This window comes from Phyllostomus discolor, chromosome 1 (genome assembly GCF_004126475.2).
Source record: "Phyllostomus discolor isolate MPI-MPIP mPhyDis1 chromosome 1, mPhyDis1.pri.v3, whole genome shotgun sequence".
Lineage (NCBI taxonomy): Eukaryota > Metazoa > Chordata > Mammalia > Chiroptera > Phyllostomidae > Phyllostomus > Phyllostomus discolor.
Genome location: NC_040903.2, coordinates 61,550,918 through 61,577,012, shown reverse-complemented (window position 1 = coordinate 61,577,012; position 26,095 = coordinate 61,550,918). Strand labels below are relative to the sequence as shown.

At 36.8% G+C, this 26,095-nt stretch overlaps 1 protein-coding gene across 3 annotated transcripts in view; it reads right to left on the bottom strand.

Annotated features, from left to right (window-relative positions):
• The window catches only part of NEBL (nebulette), a 341,865-nt gene that overhangs the window by 91,004 nt on the left and 224,766 nt on the right, over positions 1-26,095 (bottom strand). Inside the window, exons 1-6 of one of the 3 annotated variants that reach the window (XM_028506854.2) lie at positions 16,395-16,529; positions 14,142-14,214; positions 11,966-14,024; positions 11,804-11,875; positions 5,689-5,793; positions 3,983-4,093 (exon numbers count right to left, since the gene is read on the bottom strand). The exons of the other annotated variants lie outside the window; for them this stretch is intronic. Coding sequence (XP_028362655.1) covers positions 3,983-4,093; positions 5,689-5,793; positions 11,804-11,875; positions 11,966-12,046 — 369 coding nt within the window. The 5' untranslated portion in view covers positions 12,047-14,024; positions 14,142-14,214; positions 16,395-16,529. Of the gene's footprint in view, positions 1-3,982; positions 4,094-5,688; positions 5,794-11,803; positions 11,876-11,965; positions 14,025-14,141; positions 14,215-16,394; positions 16,530-26,095 lie in introns of those variants that run through there. 3 annotated transcript variants of the gene reach the window in all.

Genomic DNA, 26,095 nt, shown 5'->3' with positions numbered 1-26,095 from the left:
GTCTCTCAGTTTTGAAAGCTGTGAGAGAAAGCTCCTCCTTCAGTGAAACCCAAAGCTGTCCCCACCTGGCCATGCAGGCCAGGTCTAGTTCACAGGGCAGAACTTCAGCACAGGAACACAACCGTCAGGGACTGCCCTTCTTCCCAACTGTCTGTGTGGGTCAAAGTTCTGAACCACTCTACACTCCCAAGGTGCGCTCCTCAGCACAAATTCCAATGTATCCATCTCTTTCTTAAGGTAAACAATGTTCCATATATGGTCTGACCCATCCTAATTAGAATTATTCAGTTTAATCCAACTACCAATTCTCCTGTGTTATATGTGATTAATGAACCCATAATGCAAGAGGATCACACTATTTCCTGTTGATGGTTATGTTGAGATTGTCAACTAAACACTCTTATAGTCTCATTCAGGCCCACCCAGCCTTGATCCCACATCCAATCCTGCATGTATGGCTGATTATTAGGGCTCACATGCGGTACCTCACATTAGCCCAGGGATCATTGACCTTGTTAGAGTCTGTCCAGTGATTTAATCCATCAGGATATCTAATTCTGATGAACATATATTTGCATTTTTCACCAATTAATTATGTTAAACAGGAAACCCATTAAGAGCCTCCTTTCAGGCTGAGAAAGTCCATTATCTCAGTTCCATTACATTCTATATTATATCTTCAGGGGGAGGGAGGCCAAGTCTATTAACCCAGCGAAAAAACTTCTATGAGATATAATCCATCTACTTAAATAAAAAGAGAGCTAGGTTGTACATTTCTCCTTTTTTGCTGGATGCTTGGTTTATTTTGAATCTTAAACTGACTATCGCACTTGTGACTTTATAAACCTAACCAGTGCAGCTGTTCATCTGGTGGGTTATCATAGAAATGGTGAGTCATCAAACACAATTTTAAAAAGCATTCTTTGTTAAAAAGACTATTTAATTTCCTACTTGCAGTATTAAAATCATTTCATTTATAGCTGTTATGAAGCACCACTTCAGAATTAAGATTACATCAAATTGGAGGCAGCTGAACTTTATATTAAGTTTCATCCTTAAAAATAGCTAATGGAAGCCCTGGATGGTATAGCCCAGTGGATTGAGAGTGGGCTGCGAACCAAAGGGTCGCTAGTTTGGTTCCCAGTCAGGGCACATTCCTGGGTTGCAGGCCAGATTCCTGGTGAGGAACACATGAGAGGCAACCACACATTGATGTTTCTCTCCCTCCCTTCTCCTCTCTCTAAAAAAAATAAATCAAATCTTTAAAAAATAACTAATGGAAATTATGTCACACTAATAAATTTCCTGATAAATTTGATTTCCTAGGATTTATCATTATTGTATGGCATTTCTCTAGATTAATACTTGTTTTCTTCATACCCTGAGAATTAAGCTTGCCGTGATACTGGACACCTAACTAGTGGAGGTTGCTTGTGATAGTCTTACGTACTTTATGTACAAATACGCTTATATAAGTAACATATATTTATACTACATATTCAATTGCATAGTATATCTTTATGTCTCATACATACATATATAAGATGTACAGATATTTCTAACTTACACTGTATTTTATAAATACTACATAGGTAAATGTACTTCTAATCGATAACACAGATGCCTCTGGTGCTCCTTGTGGTCACTCCAGGTAAAAACATAGGCTCTCCTAAACCTCCTCGGTGCAGATGCCTGAGTAGCCTGTATGACTTCTCCAATAAGGGATTATTTAGCCCCTCTCAGAAACAGCCCCTGGGGAGAAGAACTTCACTACTACCTACCACAATCCGTTTGTCTCCACTAGCTTTTCTTTGTGATCTATGTTTATAAAGTTTTTAATGAGGGATATCTAATAAGATGAGTTCCTAAAATCTCCACCTCTCTCTCTGTCTGTCTGTCTCTCTCTCTCTTTCTCTCGGCATTTTTATTAGTCATTTCCTTTATGCAATATTAAGCTAGCCAACTTCACCTTACCACTCTAGTCTGAATGTAAGCATCTGAGAATGTTTGCAAAATGGTTTTAAGATAATAACTTGCACTAGTGTTCAGGAGATATTTCATTAGAGCCAGAAAGCCATTAAATTTCAGATTTGGCTAATACCCTAATTTAGGTTAGCACAAATCTGATACTATTTGGACAGAGTAAAAGGTTAGTTTAATTATCACAGACATTGTCAAATAGGTTTACAATCTTGATTATATTATTACCAGGTAGGCTCTGAGGATTGCAATTTTAACGATAATAAAATTGGTGTGTGTCAGTCTAAAGAAACATTATAATGATTACCTAAACTTTGAAATAGACACCTTGTTCAGGGCCCAGGGTTTTCCTTACCAACAAGTTCAGTGACTAATTGCAACACTGGGCAGCACCGCTTCTCAAGAGCACAGACGTGGCTTTCCCAGGGCGCATCCTCTACTACAGGGCATCACAGACTAACAAGGTAAGTGGTGACCCATGCTGGCCCAAAAATAAAAAACAGTTCCAAATATACAACATGGGTCATTTTTCTGTTAAGGTTTCTGTTGCATATGTTTGTGTGTTATAGATCTATTTATGCTGGAAAAGGTGACAAAAGTTGTGCATTTCCAAAGCAATAAAAATGTCCATAGCTAAAAAAAAAATGCTATCTTCCCAAGTAAATGTAAAATTTTAAATAGATTTTTTCTTTTCCTGCTTTATTGCTTAACTGTTGATTATCACATGTCAAGTGCTGTGTGATTATTTGCTTTATAAAGTAGTCCATATTATCAGCAAGCGGCTAGGTGACCAGTGTGGGCAGCAAAAAAAATTAAAAAGGACGGGGACATATTAGTCATGGTCAGCCATGCGCAACTTTAACATCATGTATTTTTAGCCTCCAGTTGCACAGTGAGATTAGCTGACTGCCAAGTTGGGTGCACAGTGGACATTTAAATGTGTAATATTGAAGGACTTAAAGAGGTTCTGCCAAAAATAACTATGCTCCGTATTTTTCAAGAATAATCTATTTTCAGACTATTTTAAAATTATCTAGGTACCCTCTACTTAAAAGTTAAAAGATTCTGGAGAAAAAAAATAAACTTGTTTAATAAGAAAAAGAGGGATAGAGATGGTAAAAAGAAAAAAAACAGGTGGTAAAATGTGTGTTTAAGAAACCAGACTCCAGAACCAGAGAGTCCATGTTCATGAGCTGGCTCAGCCATTTATTTGCTGTGTGACCTACGGCAACTTATTTAACCTCTCTGTGCTTCAGTTTCCACATCTCAGAAATGGGAATATCTCACACAGTGCTTGTGAGGATCAAATGATATAAACATCTGTGAAATGCACAGAACAGCACCTGATGTATAGTAAACATGTCTATGTGTTTACTATTATTTTTAACCTAAAATGTAGCATGAAGAATGTAAATTATGTAAAAACATTTCCTTGGAAAGGAAACCAACAAATTGAATAAAAATCCATTTTACAAGCATTCACGGAACATTTCTTGTGCACCAGGGAAGGTGCTAAGCATGGGGGGAGAGCAGGGAAGGAGACAGATGGGGTCCTGCTCTCATGCCACTTAGGAACCCAGTAACAGACTGATATAGCAAAAAAAATCAGATTGTGCAATGAAGAAAACAAAACAATGTGTGGGAAAGAGGGGAGATATTCTATATTAAAATCCTACTTTAAGAATTACCACAAATTAAATGTATTCAGCGTTCCTATGTGTTGATGAACTATAGCAGGAAAATCACTCCTACACTCCTGTGGATTCAAAATGAGTTTACATGATGACATTTCTGTAAACTGCAGTCACCAAAATGGTCCCTTCCACCTGATGGAGGCTCTTTTTGAGAGCCTGGGGGATTCTAAATGAAAAACACAATGAAACTTTCATTTTGTATTCAGTAAGTAGTACTCAAGATGAACAACTTTTTAAAATGCTGAATAATTTATAGTAGGTTATATGTTTAATCCATACAATCAGGTAACAACTGAGGAAAACCACACCTCACTCTGAAGCTGCGTCACTTCTCGTGCAAAGACACTGTCAATTGTGGCTGGCATCTGCTTGTAAAGAGAATTGGAGAGGTCTGCCTTAATGGTGCCTTTGTATTTTGCCTGGGGAGGGGGAAGGAAAAAAATAAATAAACATTCCTCTTTACTGTGAATACTGAAAGAGAATAAAACAAAACTTTCTTTAGAACTGGAATTAATTTAAAAATCCAAAAAGCATTTTAATCTTTGATACTAGACCTGATGAGCATATTTTGAAGAAAGATAAATCCAGTTTTATCATGAGAAGGCTTTAAGTGAGACATAGAAGAAAAAAAAGACTATTTTTCTATTTAAACCCATGTACACTTCTAAAAGTAAATCTATCTGTGTGTATTAATGGTTCCATATGTTTGATCAGCAAAGAAAAATCTGAGAGCAATGAGACATTTGAGTTGTTTCAAAAAACACAAGCTGTTAGAAGGTACTGTCTGACCTAATGCAAAGGACAGAGCGCCTTTATTCGTCTTGTCAACCTCCTCCCACCACCACGAGGGGTGAGGTGCTTTTTTGCTATTTCTGCGCCTTCACACCTCCAGTCAGCACTGTTCCTAAGTGACCTCAATCATTACTCTTACAGAAAAACACTCATTCACCAGCTCCTCTTGGGAAGATTAGGTTCAAAGTAACACAACAGATTGCCCACTCCCGTGTTTTCATTCTGCAGTTAACTCATTCAGGGAAACGAATCAATTGATAATTACGAACATCAAGACATTCTCTGCACAAGAGAAATAACAGCTAACTCATATAAATAAAACCATGTTTTCCCACATTTTGTCTACCAGTCCCTGATATGACTCCCACTCAGAACTAGATTCGAGCATTGAATTATTGAGCATGTCTCCTGTTTAAACTTTGTGTTTCTACAATTCTTTGGATGTGGATACTTAAGAAATTTACCCAATTTTCTTCATAATATTTTCATGTTGGCAAAAACAATCCTAAAAATATCATGTTGATCTTTCCCCAACATATGAAACACTAGAGGTCAGCCATTTTATTCATTCTCTCACCAAGTTCATCTCTTCCAAGTGACCCTCACACAGACTACAGAAATGCCTCATTTCCAAAACCACTGTTAACTGCTCTTTTCAGTGCAACATATACCGTGGTCATAAATGCTCTCAGAAAGACACTACAGATTTTTCAGCTGGAAAATAAATGTAGTGCACTTCTCACTCTGTGGTCTCATAATCAGATCTCCACTGAGCCAATTCTACTCAAAAACAGTTTAAACTGATTTAAAATTAATTAACCAAAAGTGCCATATTTTATGGAATCAGCCGGTAAATTTTACTTATTTTCAAAATTATGTTCAATAATTTATAACTATTTATAACTATAACTATATCTAAGACTATTCTGACAATACTTTCTACATATTGAATAAAAAATATCCCATCAAGAGTAATTCTGTATAAATAAGAAAGGTTTGGAGTCAAAACACAGGCATACATAATAAAGCATATCATCCACAGACAGTAAAATACATCAATTTACATGAGTTAATTTATAGTGCATAGAATTAGAAAATTACATACATATTACCAATACTCAGTGGTGCTTTTGAAAATATTATTCTTCAACTTTAATGAACAGATTTTTATCTATATATAAAAAGAATATGTGAGCCATTTTGCAAGTTTTTGATAACTTACCTCAGAAATAAAAGCACCAATATTTTTTACATGGTTTAGCATAGGAGTGTCTGTCACAAATGTACACTTGTCCTTGGACTTTTTATACTCTTCTTTATAATGGATCTAAAAGATAGAACAATTCACATTAGAAGAGGAAGAAGGAAAACAATTTCAATGATCTGTTGTTGAACAGAAGAATTACCTTGAGAAAACCCATTTTCTGAAGTAAATACTCAAATGTGGAATGATACTCAAAATAAGCCAAATCACACAAACTGACATCCAGCACAGAACAGCAAAAATGATGAGGCATAATAAAGAAAGCCTCTGTTTTAGATAAATGAGGATGAAGTTACTGTCAAGAATCATGTGTGCTAGACCCAGGAATATGAGTCCTATTGCCAAGTTTGTTACTTTTAAGCACTAGCCTTAACAGTTAAGCCTATGGCCAAACAGAAATAGAGCTGCCTACCTCCAGGTATAAAGCAAAGAGTCATCAGGATAGATGTAGCCATTTAAGAAGTAGAGGCAGAAATTAAACAAATGAAGATTACTATTACATTAGCACCATTATCTAGACCTGATAGATTAGAGGAATGGGCTTAAAATTAGGGCCACCATGGGCTTCCTGTACCTAATTAATTCCACCCAAATCAAACTTACTCAATTTATGAGCACTCACAGGCATCCCATCCTCCTTCCTCAACAAGAGTAGAACCTGCCCAGAAAGTCTGGCACATGGTTGAGATTTCAGAATGACCCTTGCTGTGAGTTAAGCACACAAGCAAGAAAAGATCAGAGAGGCCTTGCTGAGCATGCTCATTTCTCCCCTTGAACTCACTAATAAAATGAGTCACCCCTTCCCTCGTGGGGACAGGCTGGCATTGTTATTTTGAAGAAAGATCCCACATGGACACAGGAGCCAAAAAGAAGTTAGGAATGATGGAGAAGGATTTAAAATGTATTCCCACTGTCACACTAACTGCAGCCCAATCTGAAAACTGGGGAGCCAAAATTCATGACTAGTGGAGAGGACAAAGGTATTTGCTAAAAGTTATATCACCCTGTAATAAAGTCATCTTTATTTACCCAAGACTGCAAATACCTAAGCTGGAAAAAGGGTTCTGTGGTCTCACTAATTATAACCTAAAAGTAAAGTTTAATTCTATATAGTACCTGGTTGTTAAAGGACGTGACTAATACTGATGTTACACACCACATTGCATAGAGATTTCACCATATGCAAAGCTGATCTGAAAGGCATTATCTGACCATGAGCAGATTCGAACACACTAAGTAACATTATTTCAAAATGCCGTATTTCACCACTGTGACTTTTAGATATTATATGCCTGCCACTTTAAACATTTGCTTTATTTGTGAAATCAACATTAGAACATATTTATCTTATCTGTGCAGTGAATTACGTTTTTTCTTCTCAGAGATTAGCCATAATTTTAGGCCTCTGCAAATCGCCCTCCTCAGTCACTAGTAATTAAACCGTTAAAGGCAGTATGATAAATAGTAGGCTATTTTGATCATAAAGGGGGGAACAGTATCCCCATTATATAATAAGTGTGAGGGAAAATAACCTATCATTAGGCTTAAGTCTGCCTCATTATTTTTATCTTTTGCCACCATCTTTTCCCTTTCACACTCACATTCCTCACTGCATGGTATGTGCTGGGGCCACAGGCCTCCTGATAAGCTCTGACCTGAGCAGAATGTTCAGGAAGGGAGCAGGGATAAGGGTGAAGTACTTACTTCCTTTGCTATGCAGGCAAAAGGTTCATTCTTAAGTGTGGTCTCCATTCCTTTCTTTGGTCTTTATTTAAGATACACACATACACATTTCCAATTTCTAATGAATTATATAATATGAATGACAATAGCATATTATCTTAAATTTTTATACAAAAAATGTCACCTGAGAGTAGCCTTCCTATACCAGAAGAAGACAGATAAAAGGAAATCAATGACCAACACAAAATCTTCAATAAAACAAAAATCGCTGAGCGGGCAGCCATCTCCTAATACAACATTGTATATATTCCTAAAACGACTGTGGCTCTGTCTCTTGGGTGGATTGCCTATCCAACCCCTCTTTTTCTTGATAAAAGATCCCCAATGTATTTATTAGAGCAGTCAGACCCCTCCCCCAGCCCCAGAGGACAAATTGCTCTAAACCAGGCATGGTTTTCTCATGCCCCTTGGCAAGTGATTGGCCTGGGGAGGCCAGGTGCGCAGCTCTGGTCACGAGACATTAGCAGAGACTTCCCAGCAGTGTTCTGGCATTACTGGTGTGCAGGGAGAGACTTGCTGGCATTGCCCTTTGACATTTTGCCCTTCCACCTTTATCCTTCCCAGTCAAAGGATACAGCAGCAACGATGTCATTATAAGGCAAAATCAGCCACCATACTAATTTTGACAGAGCAGAAGAAAAGGAATCTGAGAAACCATTAGCATCAAATATGCCAAGACCCCCAGAGTCTGGGGGTCTACCTGCAGGCTTCATGTGTGGGGGTTAAAACAAACCTATTTGTTAAACCCCTGTGCAAGGGTTCTCCTGTTATTTGCAGCTCTCTGTACTCACAACCACTAAACCATGCCAGTTATGTTCTGACTGAGAAAAAAAGGGCAAAGCTGATGACTTAATGATCATTAAGATGACCAAAATATTTACTTTCTGCTTTGACCTCACTCGTTAATCCCACCGTGTCTCAAATGCCTTGAGGTGGCACTTCCTCTGCCACCCCGCCTCTTGGTTTCTTTCACTAGGTGGGAGATTAGCAAACTGCTGGAAGTGGGTGACAGACGTAGAAATGTTTGAGGATACTTCCTTTCACAAGCACTCTTACCCAAAAGTACCTAGACAGTCTTTTCACAAATGGAGCCACACTGCTAAATGCAGTAACCCTGGAAGAAAGAACTGGGTTCTCTACGCCCATCTATTAACTGGGTGCTCACAGCCCAGGCTGCTCCTGCAGGCCATCCAACACACTCAGAGCTTCCTCTGGAGGAGTAACCACGAATCTAATGCTTGCAGCATTGTAAGGATTCACCCATAACACACAAATGCTCTTTTCCCTGAGATACGTTCTTGCTGCTGCACTGCACATGAACACCCTAAAAAGGTTTGAACTGGAACACCGAGTCAGAGGTGTCCTGCAGGTGTCCGGCCAAACTTGCTCTGCAGAGACTTTATGTCTAATTCACAAGAAACATACAAACGATCATCTTTAACCTAATATTTTTATGACCACCTGACAAAATGTCACTAGATCTATGATTCTAACTGCTAAATATAGTCAATAGGTTTGATTTATTCAAGGGATTGACTAGAGAGTTGACCAACAGGATAGAACAGCAGAGAGTGATCATCTGGGGGAAATAAAAAGCATGAGTGGGTTAGCAGAAAAATAAAAGAGGCTGCCTTAGAGGACCAGGTGTTGTCTTCGGGATTGGGAAGATACTCATGCAGAGGGAAGCGCCACCTATGGGCACGGCAAGGACAACGCAGAAACTAGGTGGGGCAAAGAAAACTTAAAAATGCCTCACTCTGATCCTAAAAGTAAAGCCACCTGATCTGAAAAATATAGAATTCTAAACAGTGCAGGCCTGCTAGGACTTCTCTCCAGACCAATCTTATTGAACATTTTAATAAACTGTCTGGCAACGACATGATACAGCACGGTATGCAGGCCTGCTGCTGACCCCAAGCTCTCAGGGAGAGTGAAAAGTCAAACTGAAAGAGCTAAACCACAAGCAACTACAGATGACATCCATCCCTGGCAAGATGAAAATCATTCAAACTACTACCAAAAGTTGATGAGCCCTAAGTAATCAGCTATAATTCAGAAATTAGGACTGAAAATATCTGAAAAAGATGTCTACAGAGCTTGATCTAATAGCTCTCTGCAGGCCTCCAGCCCAAGAAACTCTAACTACCCTCACAGAGGGTGCATGGAACGAAAGGGAACATCATCCCATCCTACTCATGGTCAGGGGCCATGCACATCTGCACCGCTGTGCACGGCTCTGGTTATCACACTCAATTACGACATATGAAAGTTAGAAGAGGTTCAAAGAGGAACGGTTGGAATGATGATGGAGGCAATGCAGAAAGGCTGCTCCATGAAGAGAAATCCACAAAGCTACTCTTTTCACCCCCCCAAAAATGTAGCAGAGTGGTTAGTGGCTATCATCCAGACTCTGGATTTAACCAGACCTAAACCAGAATTTTGTCCTCACCCCTGTCTAGCAAAGTGGCCTTAGGCAAGATAGTCTTGGGTTGTACCACCTCCGAACTGAGGCTCACAGAACCAATATCACAGAATACGATGAGGTGTTAGGAGGGCTTGGCACACAGCAAGAGGAAGGACGTCACGGGGCCCAAGGCTTGGGAGTCAGAGAGACTGTGGTTCTAATCCTAGGACTATGTCTCACTAGCTGTGTGATTCAATCCACAGGATGTAGGACTCTAATAAGGAGGCAAACAATACACCGAACTCTCTTGGTGACACAGGCTTCAGACAGACTGCCTGCAGACAGACTGCCTGCAGACAGACAAAAAGCCTCAGGTAAACACATGGAGGCCCCTTGGGGATATAATGAATTAGAAAACAAAACTAAGGGAGTTAAAGGTCTGTCTTTAAACTGAAGTTTGAGACCAGGGAAAAGACAGGCATGCTAAATTAAATGTGGACAAGGACAGATGGGCACTGTCACAGGTAGAATCTTCGAAGACCCGCCCAGAACGTCGCTGAACTCGGGGCAGTAAGTCATCCTTGTTTGTGTCTGTTTTAGCCCTGCAATTGGTGCAACCTTGCATATACATTTTAGACAACCATTTAGTCGTGCAAACAACATAACAAGAGATAACGTCAAATTTAAGTTAGTATGTTCTATGTGAAAATGTTGGTAGAGTTACTATTACTAATATTAGTGTAACATTAATAATAAAGGTAAGATAACCTGCATGGACATCTACAGTGAGAGAGGACACGGCGGTGTGGCTAAGACAGAGTGCTTTGTGTGTAAGCCCTACTCCCCACTGCTTAACTGTGTGACCCTGGAAAGCTACTTAGCCTCTCTGAGCCTTTGTTTCTCACCTCTAAATTGGGAAAAACAATAGAACCTACCTCATAACCTTCGATGAGCAGCACACAGTATTCAATAAATCTTAACTATTGTTAAGATTACTGTTATTATTATTGTCATTTCAATATTATTACAGCTTACAATAAACTTTCAAATACAGTAGCTCATAACTATCATTAAATAATAGCACAAAGAAATACTTGATTTAAAATTTAATTATATCACATGTCAAACATATGGAGAGGGGAATGACTCCCACCATCCTTCGGCTCTTTCTGATAAGTCCCTTTCACAAGCGATTCTCTGCAACTTTTAACGAGAGCATCTCAATTCCCACCCCAAGTGAGCAATGCCTTTCTTTGTGCATCCGGAGTTTTAGTTATTTACTGTAAAAACATATGAGCTAATTCTACAATTTTAGGATTCCCTTAAAATATAATATAAACCAATCTCAATTAATGAAACAAGTCACAACAAAAATTCTCCTTTTCATTCCTATCATCATCATCATCATCCAGTCAAGAGTTCTTAACATGCAGTTCAATTATCCATTAATTCTGAGTTGGAAGTCAGTGTTATGGGCACATGGGTACTACATGCATTTTTCTCTGGTTTGGAAAACTACTGTACTCATCAGAGTCTTCAAAAGGTCCCTAAAATGTTTTTTAAATCATTCATTTATAGAGATCCTCCCAAAACATATTATATCACTATACAAATTGTAACAGGCTTTTGGTTGTTAAAGAAATATGCTCTGAATTCAATGCTTTATGATTTCGTGCCAGAGTGACAGTGAAAACCTTAGAGACAAGATTCTGGACTGCGAACACAGATACCTGTTCCCACAGAAATTCTCTGTGTGGGTGACCTTGGGGAAATCACCTAAAACTCCTCGATTTAGTTCCATAATCTGTAAGATAACGGTGTTTTGACAGATGGTTTTGGGGTTTTCTCTCCTGCTTTATGATTCTATGGTACAATATTCTATGATGTGCAATGCAAAATACAACAAAAATTACTTAAGCCACTTACATCACTAATGAGTTTGGTGCATTTTCTGGCCAATTCCATGCTCAGATCTTCAATCACAGGCTTAAAGAATACCTGTCCAGAAAAAAAGGGAAATGAAACATATTTCTAATCATCAACTTAGAGGAACAAATACCCTTCTTCAGCAGGTGCTTGCCCACTCACCTTGTCTTCTTCATTTTCTTCTTCCTCTGTTTTTTCCTCTTCAGTTTCATCTTTTACATCCTCAAATACAGGGACCCTCATTTTTGCTCTGTGTGTATGTATATATTCTTTTTAACTCACCGGTGTAGCATCGGTTTATGTACTACAGTACCCTTGGGATCTTAGCATCCCTGGTATTCTGGCATGAATGACCTTGCCCAGGCCTCCTCTGTATTTAGCTCACACTTCACTCTCCTTATCACAGCTGTGTGTTAATGGATGGGACAGGATCCCGGAGGTTGGCCAGGGCTAGCTTCCCAAGGGGAAATGACATTTTAAAAAGCAAAATTCACTTTTATGAATGTTTAAAGTCAGCATTCTTTTAACTTGTTAAGAAATGCAAAAAAGATAATTTATTTATATTTCATTAATTCAATTCATTCATAAGAGAGCTTGAAAAAGACTTCAAGATTCTGGGGAAACCATTCAGCTGTAACACTCAAGATAGCACATTCGAAAGCCTGTTATCTTAAAGAATTCCTCAACTCCTTCTAAATAAAGCTTTCACTGAAATGTCAGACATATCTCTGATTCGGGATGATGAATCTAGATCATTCAAACTCATTTCATTAATGTAAGTTAAATTTTTATGAGATATAAATGTACTTCTCACATTCTAAAAAACACTCACTTTATATTAGCTGATTAAAGCCTAGTAATTTATTATGAAAAGCTCTTTGAACCCTTCGAGGAATCTATTCTGAGTTAATTATAAATGTTAATCCTATATTGCTAGTGTATTATTTTACTTGTAAACATCATTAAACATGAGAAGTTGCAGTTAACACAGGTTGATATATCATTTAAGAATTCAAAACAATACTAATCATCTCTTTCAATTCTGCCCACCGTGTCAGTTTTACAAAGTTGCTAGTTATTTGTATATCCTTCAGTGTGTACTACACACACATAAAAGTTTGGAAAAATAAACTAGAATAATATTATAATGTGGTATATGTCATCAGTTATATAATTAAAATACACTGCTCAAAACAAACCCTTCATGTTAATGTAGGTAATCTTAAGACTCTATCCAACTCATAATTTATCAACTTGGTTATTTAAATTCTAGGGTAAATTAATATTTTACAGCCACAGCACATAAGCACTGGACATTAAAAAACACCCTATGGTGAATAATTAAACTAATTATATAAAATAGGACTTTATTCAAAATAATACATCATTTTTAATAGCCAAGTATAATGCTGTTTTCTCTTGATATCCCATCTAGTTTTAAATTTATTTTTTAATTCCCTCGGCCTTCCCTAAACTAAAAATTCTGACAAGAAAAATTTCTACATGGTCATCATGTATAGATAATTTCTCACATCATGTTCCATGAGAATAAAGTTCCACTGGCGATTCTGAGTGGAAACGAGGGGTTTCTTAAACAAACACGTTTGGAGAAACCTGTATTCTAATCTCTACCCCTGCCACTAGAGATCCACACAGCAATGACACATGGGAAGTTCTGAGAAGATGCACATCCAAGAAAAGTATTTAAGTTTGCTTAACCCAGCACTTCCTAAACATGAACTTCTATCCATCTAATCTAATCTACTTACCTACCTACCTATTTTTTAATGATACCTGATACTCCAGAAAACTTAACACTTTTCTGTGAAATATTACTTAGGGAAACACTGTTCTATTCTGAAAAAAAATGTTGTGTTCTAGAAGAACCATTGGTCTTCTCACGAAACAATTTTTGATACAGGCTAACTTAAGAGCATCACATATCCTGCTTATCAACAAAATACCAAAAAGAAATGTCCCAAGGGTACTGAATTTGGAAAACTTCACTTTAAAATAACAGCCTTGTCAGGCCAGTATAGAGAAGTCTACAAGGAAATTCTCCTTACATTAATTATAGTTGTTCCATAAAGGAGCAGAGCATGCGGGTTCTGATCAATTCCCTCAAGTCCTCTGCCAAAAGGCTACCCTATAGAACATCAATTCCATTACCTTTATTTGGAAATAGGGAAGAGAATTTTTCATAATCTTTTCTTGCAAACTTCTAGGAATGTAGGGAGAAAATATTGCCACAGCTGTTTAAGATGCATCTGTTGGCTGATGTTTAAGGTGACAATACTTGTGTTCCTCGTGGTAACACCTATTCTCCATGGTGAATTACCTTCATCAGACTTCAATGGCTGCTTTTTCTCATTTTCCATCATGTAAGAAGTTCTTATTGACTCTTCACTGTACTGGAAAAGATCATGCACAGACATTTTGAAAGTATAACCAAACACCGTATGCAACATGAAAATAAATTTTCCATTTGCAATTTCAGAATCAAAATTTTAAAGACATGGGTATCCTTAAGAAATCAATCCTACTAAAGCCCTCTCTTTTACAAAGGGCAAAATCATGGTCAAGAGAAATTAATTTTGCGTCCTATTCACAGAGTTACTCAGTGGAGCACCAGGACCAGTATTTAACGAAAGCCCTATGCTCATGCATTCAAACATGTGCTGTTATGCCAGGCACCGTGCTTGCTGTTGGAGATGCAGTGGTGAGTAAAACATACTTAGTGCTAAGATAAGGCAGGAAATAAAAAACTCATCATTTAAGACTTGCTGGAGGAAATCCTTAATGTTTGGCAAGCTAGACACATTATTACTTCTGATTAAACGCATGTTTCTTTTCACCTATAGGTATAATACAAAATTCATATAAAGTTTTCTCTAAAACATTTTAAGTCCTGCACTTCATCACAGAAAAGCACTGTTGTCAATACCTCCAAAATGTAATTTAGGGAATAAGAAGAAAGTGTTATTCACGGATAGGTAATCACATTTCAAAATTCCCTATCATCCTCTTTTTTAAAAACAAATTAAATATTGTATTTTAATACATATTTTCACCTTGGGAGCCCCAAAAGGGATTTTCTGTATAGCTGCTAATCCTTTTTACTTATTGAGAATTTTATTTTACGTTATCTACTCCTTGTGTTAGTACTTTCTATCCACGGCCTGATTCAAAATGAGACCAAGTCGGGAGCCACTTTACCTACAGCCAACTTCCCTTAGAAAGTAGTGAGGATCCTTACCGACACAAGTTTTCACCTATCCAATAAAGGCACACGGTTCCAGGAAAAGCATTTGATATGAAAGGATCCTCTCATTTAAAAGGTGCGACTCTGTATCATCGATATGTTTTTAAAGGCCAGAAGGGCCTCACAGAGCATGACTAAAGATAAGAGCTAACTTGCCTGTCATAATACAGAAGTCTTTGGTCTCGCTAGGGTTTGATACTTATGGGTAAGCAATGTATTTCCATAGAAAGTACAGAGTCCCTCCAGTAATTCAGGTCTCCAGGGATACAGCCCCTGGCCAAGGAAACACTTCTATACCATCACAAGTCATGCAGTGCCTGACAGTCTCAGCGTTGTTAAGGTCACATGAGACAAGAATGTTTTGTGTTCTGACAAATGTTTCATACTTATTTCACTTTGCCTCTTTTCTTTTCTTTACAGTGATAGAAACTGTGTTTTCCCCCAAGATGGTGATGAGTATCTTGCAAACAAAAATCAATTAATAATTGAAATACATTGAGATTCAGTTCTGAGTTGAGGAATGCTTAAGAAATAAACTGATTTTTTTTAGTTTTAAAATTAACTCAGCATTCTTATTATAAAACATTCACCCTAAAGGGTTAGGTGAGAGAGAAATTAGTTCATTTGACTTGTTTCCCTGCCAGAGGTGTTTTTGTTTGTTTATTTGTTTTGATTTTGGTTTGTTGTTGTTGGTTTGGTTTTTTTATGACTATCACCCTGAAGGTTCTCAGTTGAATTCCTGGTTATTTTAATTTTGCTTCATGTATGTCCTCATCAATCAGCATCTGTCCAAAAGAGAACTTTACTAATAGATGAGGGGGAGGAATCATTTCTTAAAACAAGATATGTAAGCTCTCTAGGGCAGTTTGTTCTTTATAAAAGAGCTCTGCTTAACATTAGCCCTATCTATTTTTACTATTCATACTCACCAAGCCTATCTTCTCCTTTTTAGTGACTATTTCATTATCATTTGTTAATTCAAAATCAAAAGAATATAAAGCAACTTGTATAACTGTCACTCTTACCAACTATGACATTAAAATGAGCTTTAATAGAGTGTTTTTCTGTGTTCCTATTCACATTTTCACAAATACAGATCCTACTCACAAATGAAAACCACGCATCTACACTGGTGCTGGAAAAGCAGGAGAACAAAAAAACTGCAAATAACTTTTGACACAATTTCCAGGTTGAATGTGGTTGGGATGCCAAAATTAAAAATATGTACTCTTCTAAATATTTTGACAGAAAATAAAAGTATTCTTATTCAAAGTCTACAGTAACATAAGCACCCAGGAAACTGAAAGACTAGCTTAATTTGCTACTTACTTGAGATATTAGTTCAGTTTTAACAACAATAAGGCAAACACCACAATCACTTCTACAGTCCTCCATACCAAGAGAAAGGAGCCCATGGTCTGAGTAGCCTCTATGTGGCCTGTCACCAGAACTAAAGGATTATGTGGGATCAAACAGCTTGGCTGTCACCCAAAGCATCCTTTGTCTGCAGTTTTTTGTGAGAGGTCAGGAAAATTTTTGAAAGACTTTGAAACTGGCAATAAAAAAAAAGAATTGGAAAAGATTACCTTGCGTCTTATCCGGTGTTACCTTCTGGCTAATTTGGCCTTTCACTGTCTTTGAGCAATCTTACAACTCTATAAATTGTTGAAAACTGATAACAATGCTAATGATGCATTATCCACACAAGCGCAAGTTAATTGTTTCCCATGGAAAGCAACTGATTGTTGCCTTGTTGATAGACCCTTTGAATATCTATTTGTAAATTCATTTCAGCATTCCTTATTACACATGTATGTGTAGTCCTTCAAATTCACCTTTAAACCCATTGTAACATCTTACTAATGCCCTCATTACTTAATGAGTCAAATCTTTGAAACGTGTTCATTTTACATTTTATGAGAATCATGATTTCACCATTTTTTTAAAAAAATCCTTTCACAGATACAAATGATTTACCTATCACATCTTTGCTTTAACAATCAAACAAAAATAGAAAGGGAGAAGCCATTGTTCAATAAAAACCAATTCTCTTGATTGTAAATGTAGCTGCAACAATTCTTGGTATTTATTGACATTAGCTTTTTGTTTTGTTTTGTTTTCAGGTCCGATCTCATTTGACTATTGGCAAATGTCACGTGTGTGCTAGTGTATGCGTACATTCATTCACAGAACATGCACACACACAGAACACACACATGCACTCAAGCACAGTTAATTCAGCACAGATGCCAGTTCCCTCTTGAAAAGCACACAAGGCTTCAGTAAATGCAAAGACATAATTGCTTCTCACATCTGGAAAAACTTAAATATGAGAAAGGATTTATTGAAGAGGCTCTTTGCTTGGCTGTCAACACTGTATCAGGAGCCAGAGAGAGAGCAAGCTTGATCAGTGCTGGCAATCCTTTAACTCTTCAGAGAGAGATGTTCTACTAATTAATTCATAACATGTCCTGCTTACATGATTTATGAAGTTTCTGAAAACACAAGAAAGTAAATAATTTCCTAGTAACTTAGAAAGAAAAGCTGTTTTTCTCATGTGTCCAGGGGTGGAGGGGAAATTGTATATTGAAACTTGAAAGTAATGTGAAAGTCCTTATATTCAAGAAAAAAAAAAAGGAAGGGCTTTGGAGTTGCAGAGCATATTGAAAAAAGCCATTAGAACAATAACATGTAAATACACACAAAACTTGACAATTCAGTTCTTTACAGAGAAAGTGTAATAATGCTTCTAAAAGGGAAGTAGGGGAGTTATACTAGCTTACAGCAAGAAAAAAATGAAGAGAAACTAAGGAAAGGGCAGATCTTCCCCTAGAGAGGATATTTAAGCTGGAATTAGGCAAAGTGATGGGGAATAGGGAAGGCATCCAAAGAACATTAATAAAGACCCAGAAACGAGAGCTGCAGGAGCCCAATGTTCAATGTCGCTGGTGCATACAATGCAGAGAGACAAAGGTAGCAGACCATCGGTAACTAATGACCTCAGGGAGAGCTCGATGAAGCCAGTATGGACCATGAACCCTTTATAAATAACAGTTCCCGGTCAATCAACTATGGAAACAGCGGATCTACACCTACTCTATCTCCTTCATATACCTGTATTTAATTTTTACTCCTTCATTTTGTCATTAGCCAATTGAAATACTCCTCAAGTATCCTGGGCTGCATGAAAACTCAGAGGGAAGAAATTATTCCCAGGATTACTAGTCTAGTAAAGATTATAGTCAAGGAAAATTCATTTACATATATCCTGAAATAAATGGAATTTATGTTAAATGTGTTTGTAATATGAGTTTCACACAACTATACAATTACAATTTTATTATTGAAATGCACCTATTTTTTTCTACATTTTACTAAATAAGTTATATTAATGCTGCTGCTTAACCTTAAGTGACCAATTACTATACCTAAGTTCACTAAGGATTTCTTCTATCCTGAAACCATGATTTCATCACAGTTTAAGCCAGGGGAAACAACACAACTGATGTTCACAAGTGCAGAACTTTTGAAGCACTAATTCCTGGGTCTTATATCAACTGTTTCCATTGAGTATTTTCAAATGTAACTCAAAATAAAAGTTAATATCAAAATAAGAGCATAATTAAAGTAAATGGACCATTTAAATGTGCCATTTAAAACAGCTTTAAGATGTTTTAAAATAATTGGTGAACAGTGAAAACTAATTTAACATGTATTGGTAGTAATTTCTCACTGAGGACTCTGTCTTTTTTATCATTTAGTATGTGTGTGTGTGTATCTTTATTTACGCAATTCACAAATATTTCTTGTGTGCCTTCTATGGACCAGAAAGAGATTTTAATCTCTTCAGATTATCCATGGAAAAAAACAACAAAAATCCCTACCCATCTCTCCTATTTCAATCATATATTCATTCATCAAATATTTATTGAGCATCTACTTTATGCCATGTACTATAAAACCTTTGCATTTCCAGTATATTGCCGATACTGAATATACATGTGATAATCAATATTTACTACTTTACTCAGTTAAAAATATGTATTTTCTTAGACTATGATAAAATTTGTTGGACTAATAAAAGCTACATTTTCAAGAAAGTAGCAGAATGTTTTGTAAAATTGTTATGAATCTTCAAATAATTTTGTAGACATCAATTTTTTATCCTATTTTCATGCCCTAGTTGTATCTATAGATGATTTTCTCCATCCACCTTTTCACAAGTTGTGTATGCAAAATTTTTCTTCATAACCCCAATATACTTGGCATATTTTTAATTTGCTCATAAAGTGACATCCCTCAGGCAATGTCTATCTGTGATGTTTTAATCAGTTCAGAAATCATTTTTTGGACAGCTCCATCCAGTAGACATATGAGTCCCATAAGTAGTTTTAAATATTTTGGTTGTCACATTTTTAAAAAACTGATTAAATTCATTTAAATGATATATTTTATTTAGCTCAATGTATCCAAAATATTATCCTTTCACCATGTGGTCAATATAAAAAGTACTGAGATTTTAGATCTTTTTAAATATTGAGTCTTTGAAATTCAGTGTGTTTTAATTTTACACTCACAGCATATCTCAACTCAAAGGAGCCCTACTGGGTAGTGGCCACCATAGTGGACAGGGCAGCTATACGGTGATACAATAAGACTGGAAATCACTAGCTAGTTTTCATTTTGATTATATATACCTTAAATGTGAAACATACATTTAAAATTAAACTTAAGATGAGAACTTTAGAATCCTAATAATAAGAAAGCAATAAAAACTACAGTCTATTTCAGTTTCCAGACCTATCTAAATCACAATCCTCTGTACAGAAATGTATTTCATTAAAGGTTTAAATTGTTATTATAAATAATAAATTAACTCTTTAAATTGTTTTTTAATTAATTTCACCAAAGATGCATTCAAAATGCTATCTTGTTTCATTAATGAGAATGACATATTTAAAATCCCAGCAGTTTTCAGGATAAACATTCGCTCTTTAATTATCCATCTAATAAATACATAATTATATGTGTGAGTAATAGGTATTCACTCTTAATTTCTCAATCTAAATAGCAAAAAGTCCAAGTGGTGAAATATTCTCCACCGTTACTCCCATTTTTAACTCATATAATCCAATTTAAAACACACCAGCAATTTGCTCATGAATTTGGCTAGGTAAATCCTTTTAAAACCATGCTGTAAAGCAATGTCACAGTGAGTTATGAGATTTTAATAAAGAGGCTGATGGATCATTTTAAGTCTTAAGTGTTTTACTGAAATGAGGTTTTTCTATTAAAAACCTAAAATTTTGAAATAGTCAACAGAAAAGATCTTCAGTAGTGAGGGGAAACATACCTCAGAGTTCTGTTCCACAGACGATTTTGCTTATTTCTTTGATGGAGCCAATAAAATGAATATTTGTTTAACTGTAAGGACTTTAATAATAACAAAATGCAATAAAGTGCTTTTAATCTAAAAATGCTGTTACTAAAAATGGTATCTAAGGTCTTAAAGTTTTATTCATGTTACCCCTTTTCCAAGCTCTGCTGAAAATTTTGGAGAAAGATGAAACTCTATGTAAAAATGAAGGGAGGTGTCCTGGCCAGTGTAGCTCAAGGATTGAGTGCCATCCTGCAAACCAAAGGGGTGCCAATTCCATTCCCAGTCAGAGCACATGCCTGGATTGTGGGCCAGGTCCCCAGGAGGGGGCATGTGAGAGGCAACCACACATTGATGTTTCTCTCTGTCTCTTCCTTCCTCCCTTCCCCTCTCTAAAAATGAATAAACATTTTTTAAAAAACTAAGGGAGGCATTCAATAACTCTTAGAAACCCCCCCTACTGGCCTCTACCAGGTACTGCAAGAGGAAACAAAAGGATGATCACGGTATATACATCAAGCACTGTGTCATGGAACATATCCATATATCCCCATTTAAGCCTCACAACATCCATTTCACAGAGATGCTAGGACTAAGAGTGATAACTTGCCCATGTTTTCACCATGGCAACAGATTCAAACCCAGGTCTGTACTGCTTCCATTTTGTGTAGCACCCGAAGCATGGAGCAGCAGAACGTTGACTATTTCTTTCTGATAGTGATATTATTTTCTATCATCTTTTTCAATTTCCAACTTCAAAGGAATTGTCATTACAGATAGTCACTGAAAGAAAGGGCACTCCTTCTGCTATGGAGATGATTTAGTTATTATGACTGGCCAAAACAAGACCCCCAGGAGATAGCAGCAAGGGTGAAAGCAAGCAGCAACGAATGGCTGTCACCTTATTTGAGAAGCTTTCCAGTTTACAACTTGAGTAGTCCTTTTTCTCCCCTGATCACCAGATACCAAGATCATAAAGTTTATATTTGTGGTATTCTTAAAAACGATTCAGATGCATGTACGATATTGTATACACAAATTAAGAAAGTGGAATGGAAAACAATTTAAGAGGCACATTTTATTATATCCAAATAGAGTTTGCCCTTTCTACATAGCTGCTTTGACAACCAAAAAGATCTGCAAAGTTTTTTTTAATTATATTCAGTACATAAAAATTTAGAATATAATAAGAATTCACTGAAAATAGGTGGTAGTAGTAATCTTTTAGTATGCATTCTCTGATTTACTCAAAACTAATGAAGAAAATTTACCAAAAAACTGGAAGAATTTTCTAGATGTAGTCTAGAATATTGGAAAAATTTCATTCTGAACTATAATAGCAACAATAACAGTATAAATGGAATACTGCTCTTGAGCTAAAAATGAAAATTTCATTTAATATGAGTAATTTTTAAGGTATGTACTCTATAGCTATTTATTGTAAATCTAACCATTTCTAAAGCACAGAATGGGGGGGGGGGGTGCTAAGATGGCATCGGAGTAGGAAGGAGCAGATTCAGCTTCCCTCTGCTCAGGGGAGAAAATCCTGACTGATCTATGGAGTAGAGAGGCAAGCAACCAACATACTTCAGCAGTTTTGAAAATAGGGGACCAAGGATAGTGGCAGAACCGAAAGACTGAACCCTAAGAGGAGTGCTGCAACAAGACAAAAAAGAATAGGTGGAGGTGATGAACACCAGGATACCCACTGGAAGAGGAAACCCAACAACAAAGGAACCACTAACAGATAACAGCAGAAGAAGGAGAAGGAGGGAGTAGTAACCACACAAACCTCAATCCAGGACCTATCTGGAAATACAACTAAACAGTAGAGACAGTACCCAATACAAACAACTGAACAAGAATTCTTTAAACCTCATACACACAGAAGAACCAGCTTCAACACAACCTGCCCTCACCAGCACAACAAAATACAGGAGGACGTGGACAGAGTGACCCTCATTTAACCAGCTGGTGGGAAGGAAAGACCAAAGAAAGACTCAACAACAATCAAAACCCAAAGGCAAACACAAAGCCAACTTAAATAACAGCCCAAGACCAGTGAGCTTGGAAGATCAAGGAAACTGCACCACTGAAACTCACTGCTATTCTACTAAAGAAGTTCACACCATAAACCCAGGGAGCCAGAACAGATCAATATAAGAAGCTGAGGCTAACAAGAAGAGTCTCACAAACAATGGGAAGACAAAGAAACAATCCCCAAATGAAAGGAAAGGAGGAAACCTCAAAAAGAATGCTAAATGAAATAGAGGCAATTCAACTATCAGATATTGAGTTCAAAGCAATGATTGTCAGGAAGCTCAATGAGCTCACAATGAGCTACCAGAAACTACAGGGAAGCTACAATGAACTCATTGAAAACTACATCAGCATGAAAAAGGAAATAGAAACTCTCAACAAGGGCCAAGAGGAAATGAAGAATACAATTTCTGAACTGAAGAATGCAGCAGAAGGAATGAAAAGCAGGATTGATGAAGCAGAAGATCGGATCAGAGGACAAAGTAGAAGAAAACACCCAGAAAGAGCAAGAAAAGGAATAGAGGCTCAGGAAGAATGAAGAGGGATTAAGAGAAGTGCAAGACAATATGAAACATAATAATATCCGTATAATAGGGATACCAGAAGGAGAAGCAGAAGAACAAGGGATAGAAAACCTATTTGAAAAAGTAATGATGGAAAACTTCCCTAATTTGATGAGACAAAAAGTCACACAAATCCAGGAAACACAGAGAGTCCCAATCAAGAGGAATCCAAAGAGACCCACCTCAAGACACATCATAATTAAAATGGCAAAATTTCAAGACCAAGAGAGAATCTTAAAGGCAGCAAGGGAGAAACAGGAAGTAACATACAAGGGGGCCCCAATAAGGCTAACAGCTGACTTCTCAATGGAAACACTCCAAGCCAGAAGAGAATGGCAAGAAATATTCCAAGTAATGAGAACCAGAAGCCTGCAACCATGACTACTTTACCCAGCAAGGCTCTCAATTAAGATAGAAGGCCAAATAAGAAGCTTCTCAGACAAAAGAAGTCTAAAAGAATACACCTCCACTAAACCAGCTCTTCAAGAGATGCTAAAGGGACTGCTTTAAGGGAAGAAAGGAAAAGAGAGAGTGAGAGAGGAATACACATACATAAAAGGCAATGAATAAGTACCTATCAATAATAAACTTAAACGTAAATGGATTAAATGCTCCAATCAAAAGACATAGAATAGCTGATTGGATAAGAAAACATGACCCACACATATGCTGCCTATAAGAGACCCACCTCAGGATAAAAGATCTGCACAGGTTGAAAGTGAAGGGCTGGAAACAAATTTTCCAAGCAAATAGACAGGAAAAAAAAGCTGGGGCAGCAATACTCATATCTGACAAAATAGACTTCCAATAAAGGACTATAAAGAGAGACCCAGAAGGTCTTTTCATAATACTCAAGGGAAGAATCCACCAAGAAGACATAAATATTGTAAATATATATGCACTCAACATAGGAGCACCCAAATACATAAAGAAAATCTTAGAGGACTTCAAAAAAGATATTGACAGCAACACAATTATTGTGGGGGATTTTAACACCCCACCATCAAAAATGGACAGATCTTCCAAACAAAATATCAACAAAGATATTGTGGCACTGAACAATACCCTAGATGAAATGGGCTTTACTGATATTTACAGAACCCTCCATCCCAAAGAAGCTAAATATACATTCTTTTCAAATGTACATGCAACATTTTCAAAGATTGACCACATGATAGAACACAAAACAAGCCTCAACAATTTTTAAAAAATTGAAATCATATCAAGCATTTTCTCAGGTCACAAGGGACTGAAGCTAGAAACCAACCCCAAGGAAAAAAACCCAAAACACTCAAATTCATGGAGATTAAATAGCATGCTATTAAACAATGAATGGGTCAAGAATGATATTAGGGAAGAAATCTAAAGGTTTCTGGAAACAAATGAAAATGAACTCACAACAACCCAAAACTTATGGGAGACAGCCAAGGCAGTCCTGAGAGGGAAGTTCATAGCAATACAGGCCCACCTAAAAAAGTTAGAAACATTTCAAACAAACAACCTAATTCTATGTCTACAAGAACTCGAAGAACAACAACAAAAACAGCCCAGAGCAAGCAGAAGGAAGGAAATAACCAAGATCAGAGCAGAATTAAATGACATAGAGACTAAAAGCACAATTCTGAAGATCAATGAATCCAAGAGCTGGTTCTTTGAAAAGATAAACAAAATCGACAAGCCTTTAAGCAGACTCATCAAGAAAAAAACAGAGAAAACCCAAATAAACACAATCAGGAATGAAAAGAGGAGAGATTACAATGGATACCACAGAAATACAAAGGATTGTAAGAAATTACTACGAAGAACTGTATGCCAAGAAATTTGAAAACCTAGATGAAATGGACAAATTTCTATAAAAATATAATCTTCCAAAACTCAATGGAAAAGAAGCAGAAAGCCTGAACAAACCAATAACAACAAAAGAAATTGAAGCAGTAATAAAAAAACTCCCAACACACAAAAGCCCTGGACCAGATGGTTTCACAGGAGAATTCTACAAAGCATTTAAGGAAGAGCTAACCCCAATCCTTCACAGGCTATTTCAAAAAATCAAAAAGATGGAAGACTCCCAAACTCTTTTTATGAGGCCAACATCATCCTAATTCCAAAACCAGATAAAGACACAACAGAGAAAGAAAACTTCAGGCCAATATCACTGATGAACATTGACACTAAAATCCTCAACAAAATACTGGCAAACCACATCCAACAGTACATTAAAAAGATCACACACCATGACCAAGTGGGATTCATTCCAGGGATGCAAGGATGGTACAATATTCGCAAATCAGTAAATGTAATACATCACATAAACAAAAGCAAAGACAAAAACCACATGATCATATCAATTGATGCAGAAAAAGCATTTGATAAGGTACAGCACCCATTTATGATAAAAACACTCAGCAAAGTGGGAATAGAGGGAGCATTCCTCAACATAATAAAGGCCATATATGAGAGACCTACAGCCAACATCATACTCAATGGGCAAAAATTAAAATCTTTTCCACTAAGATCAGGAACAAGACAAGAATATCCACTTTCACCACTTCTATTCAATATAGTACTGGAAGTTTTAGCCACAGCAATCAGACAAGAAAAAGAAATAAAAGGAATCCAAATTGGAAAAGAGGAAACAAAACTGTCACTGTTTGCAGATGACATGATAGTGTACATAGAAAATCCTATAGACTCCATCAAAAAACTGCTTGACCTAATAAATGAATTTGGCAAAACAGCAGGATACAAAGTCAATATCCAGAAATCAAAGGCATTTCTGTACACCAACAATGAAACAGCAGAAACAGAGATCAAGGAAAAAATCCCATTTGAAATAGCAAAAAGAAAAATAAAATATCTAGGAATAAACCTAACCAAAGAGGTAAAAGACCTGTATTCAGAAAACTATATAACACTCAGGAAAGAAATCAAGGAAGACACAAACAAATGGAAACATATACCATGTTCATGGATTGGAAGAATTAATATCGTCAAAATGTCCATACTACCCAAAGCAATTTACACATTCAATGCAATTCCTATTAAAGTAC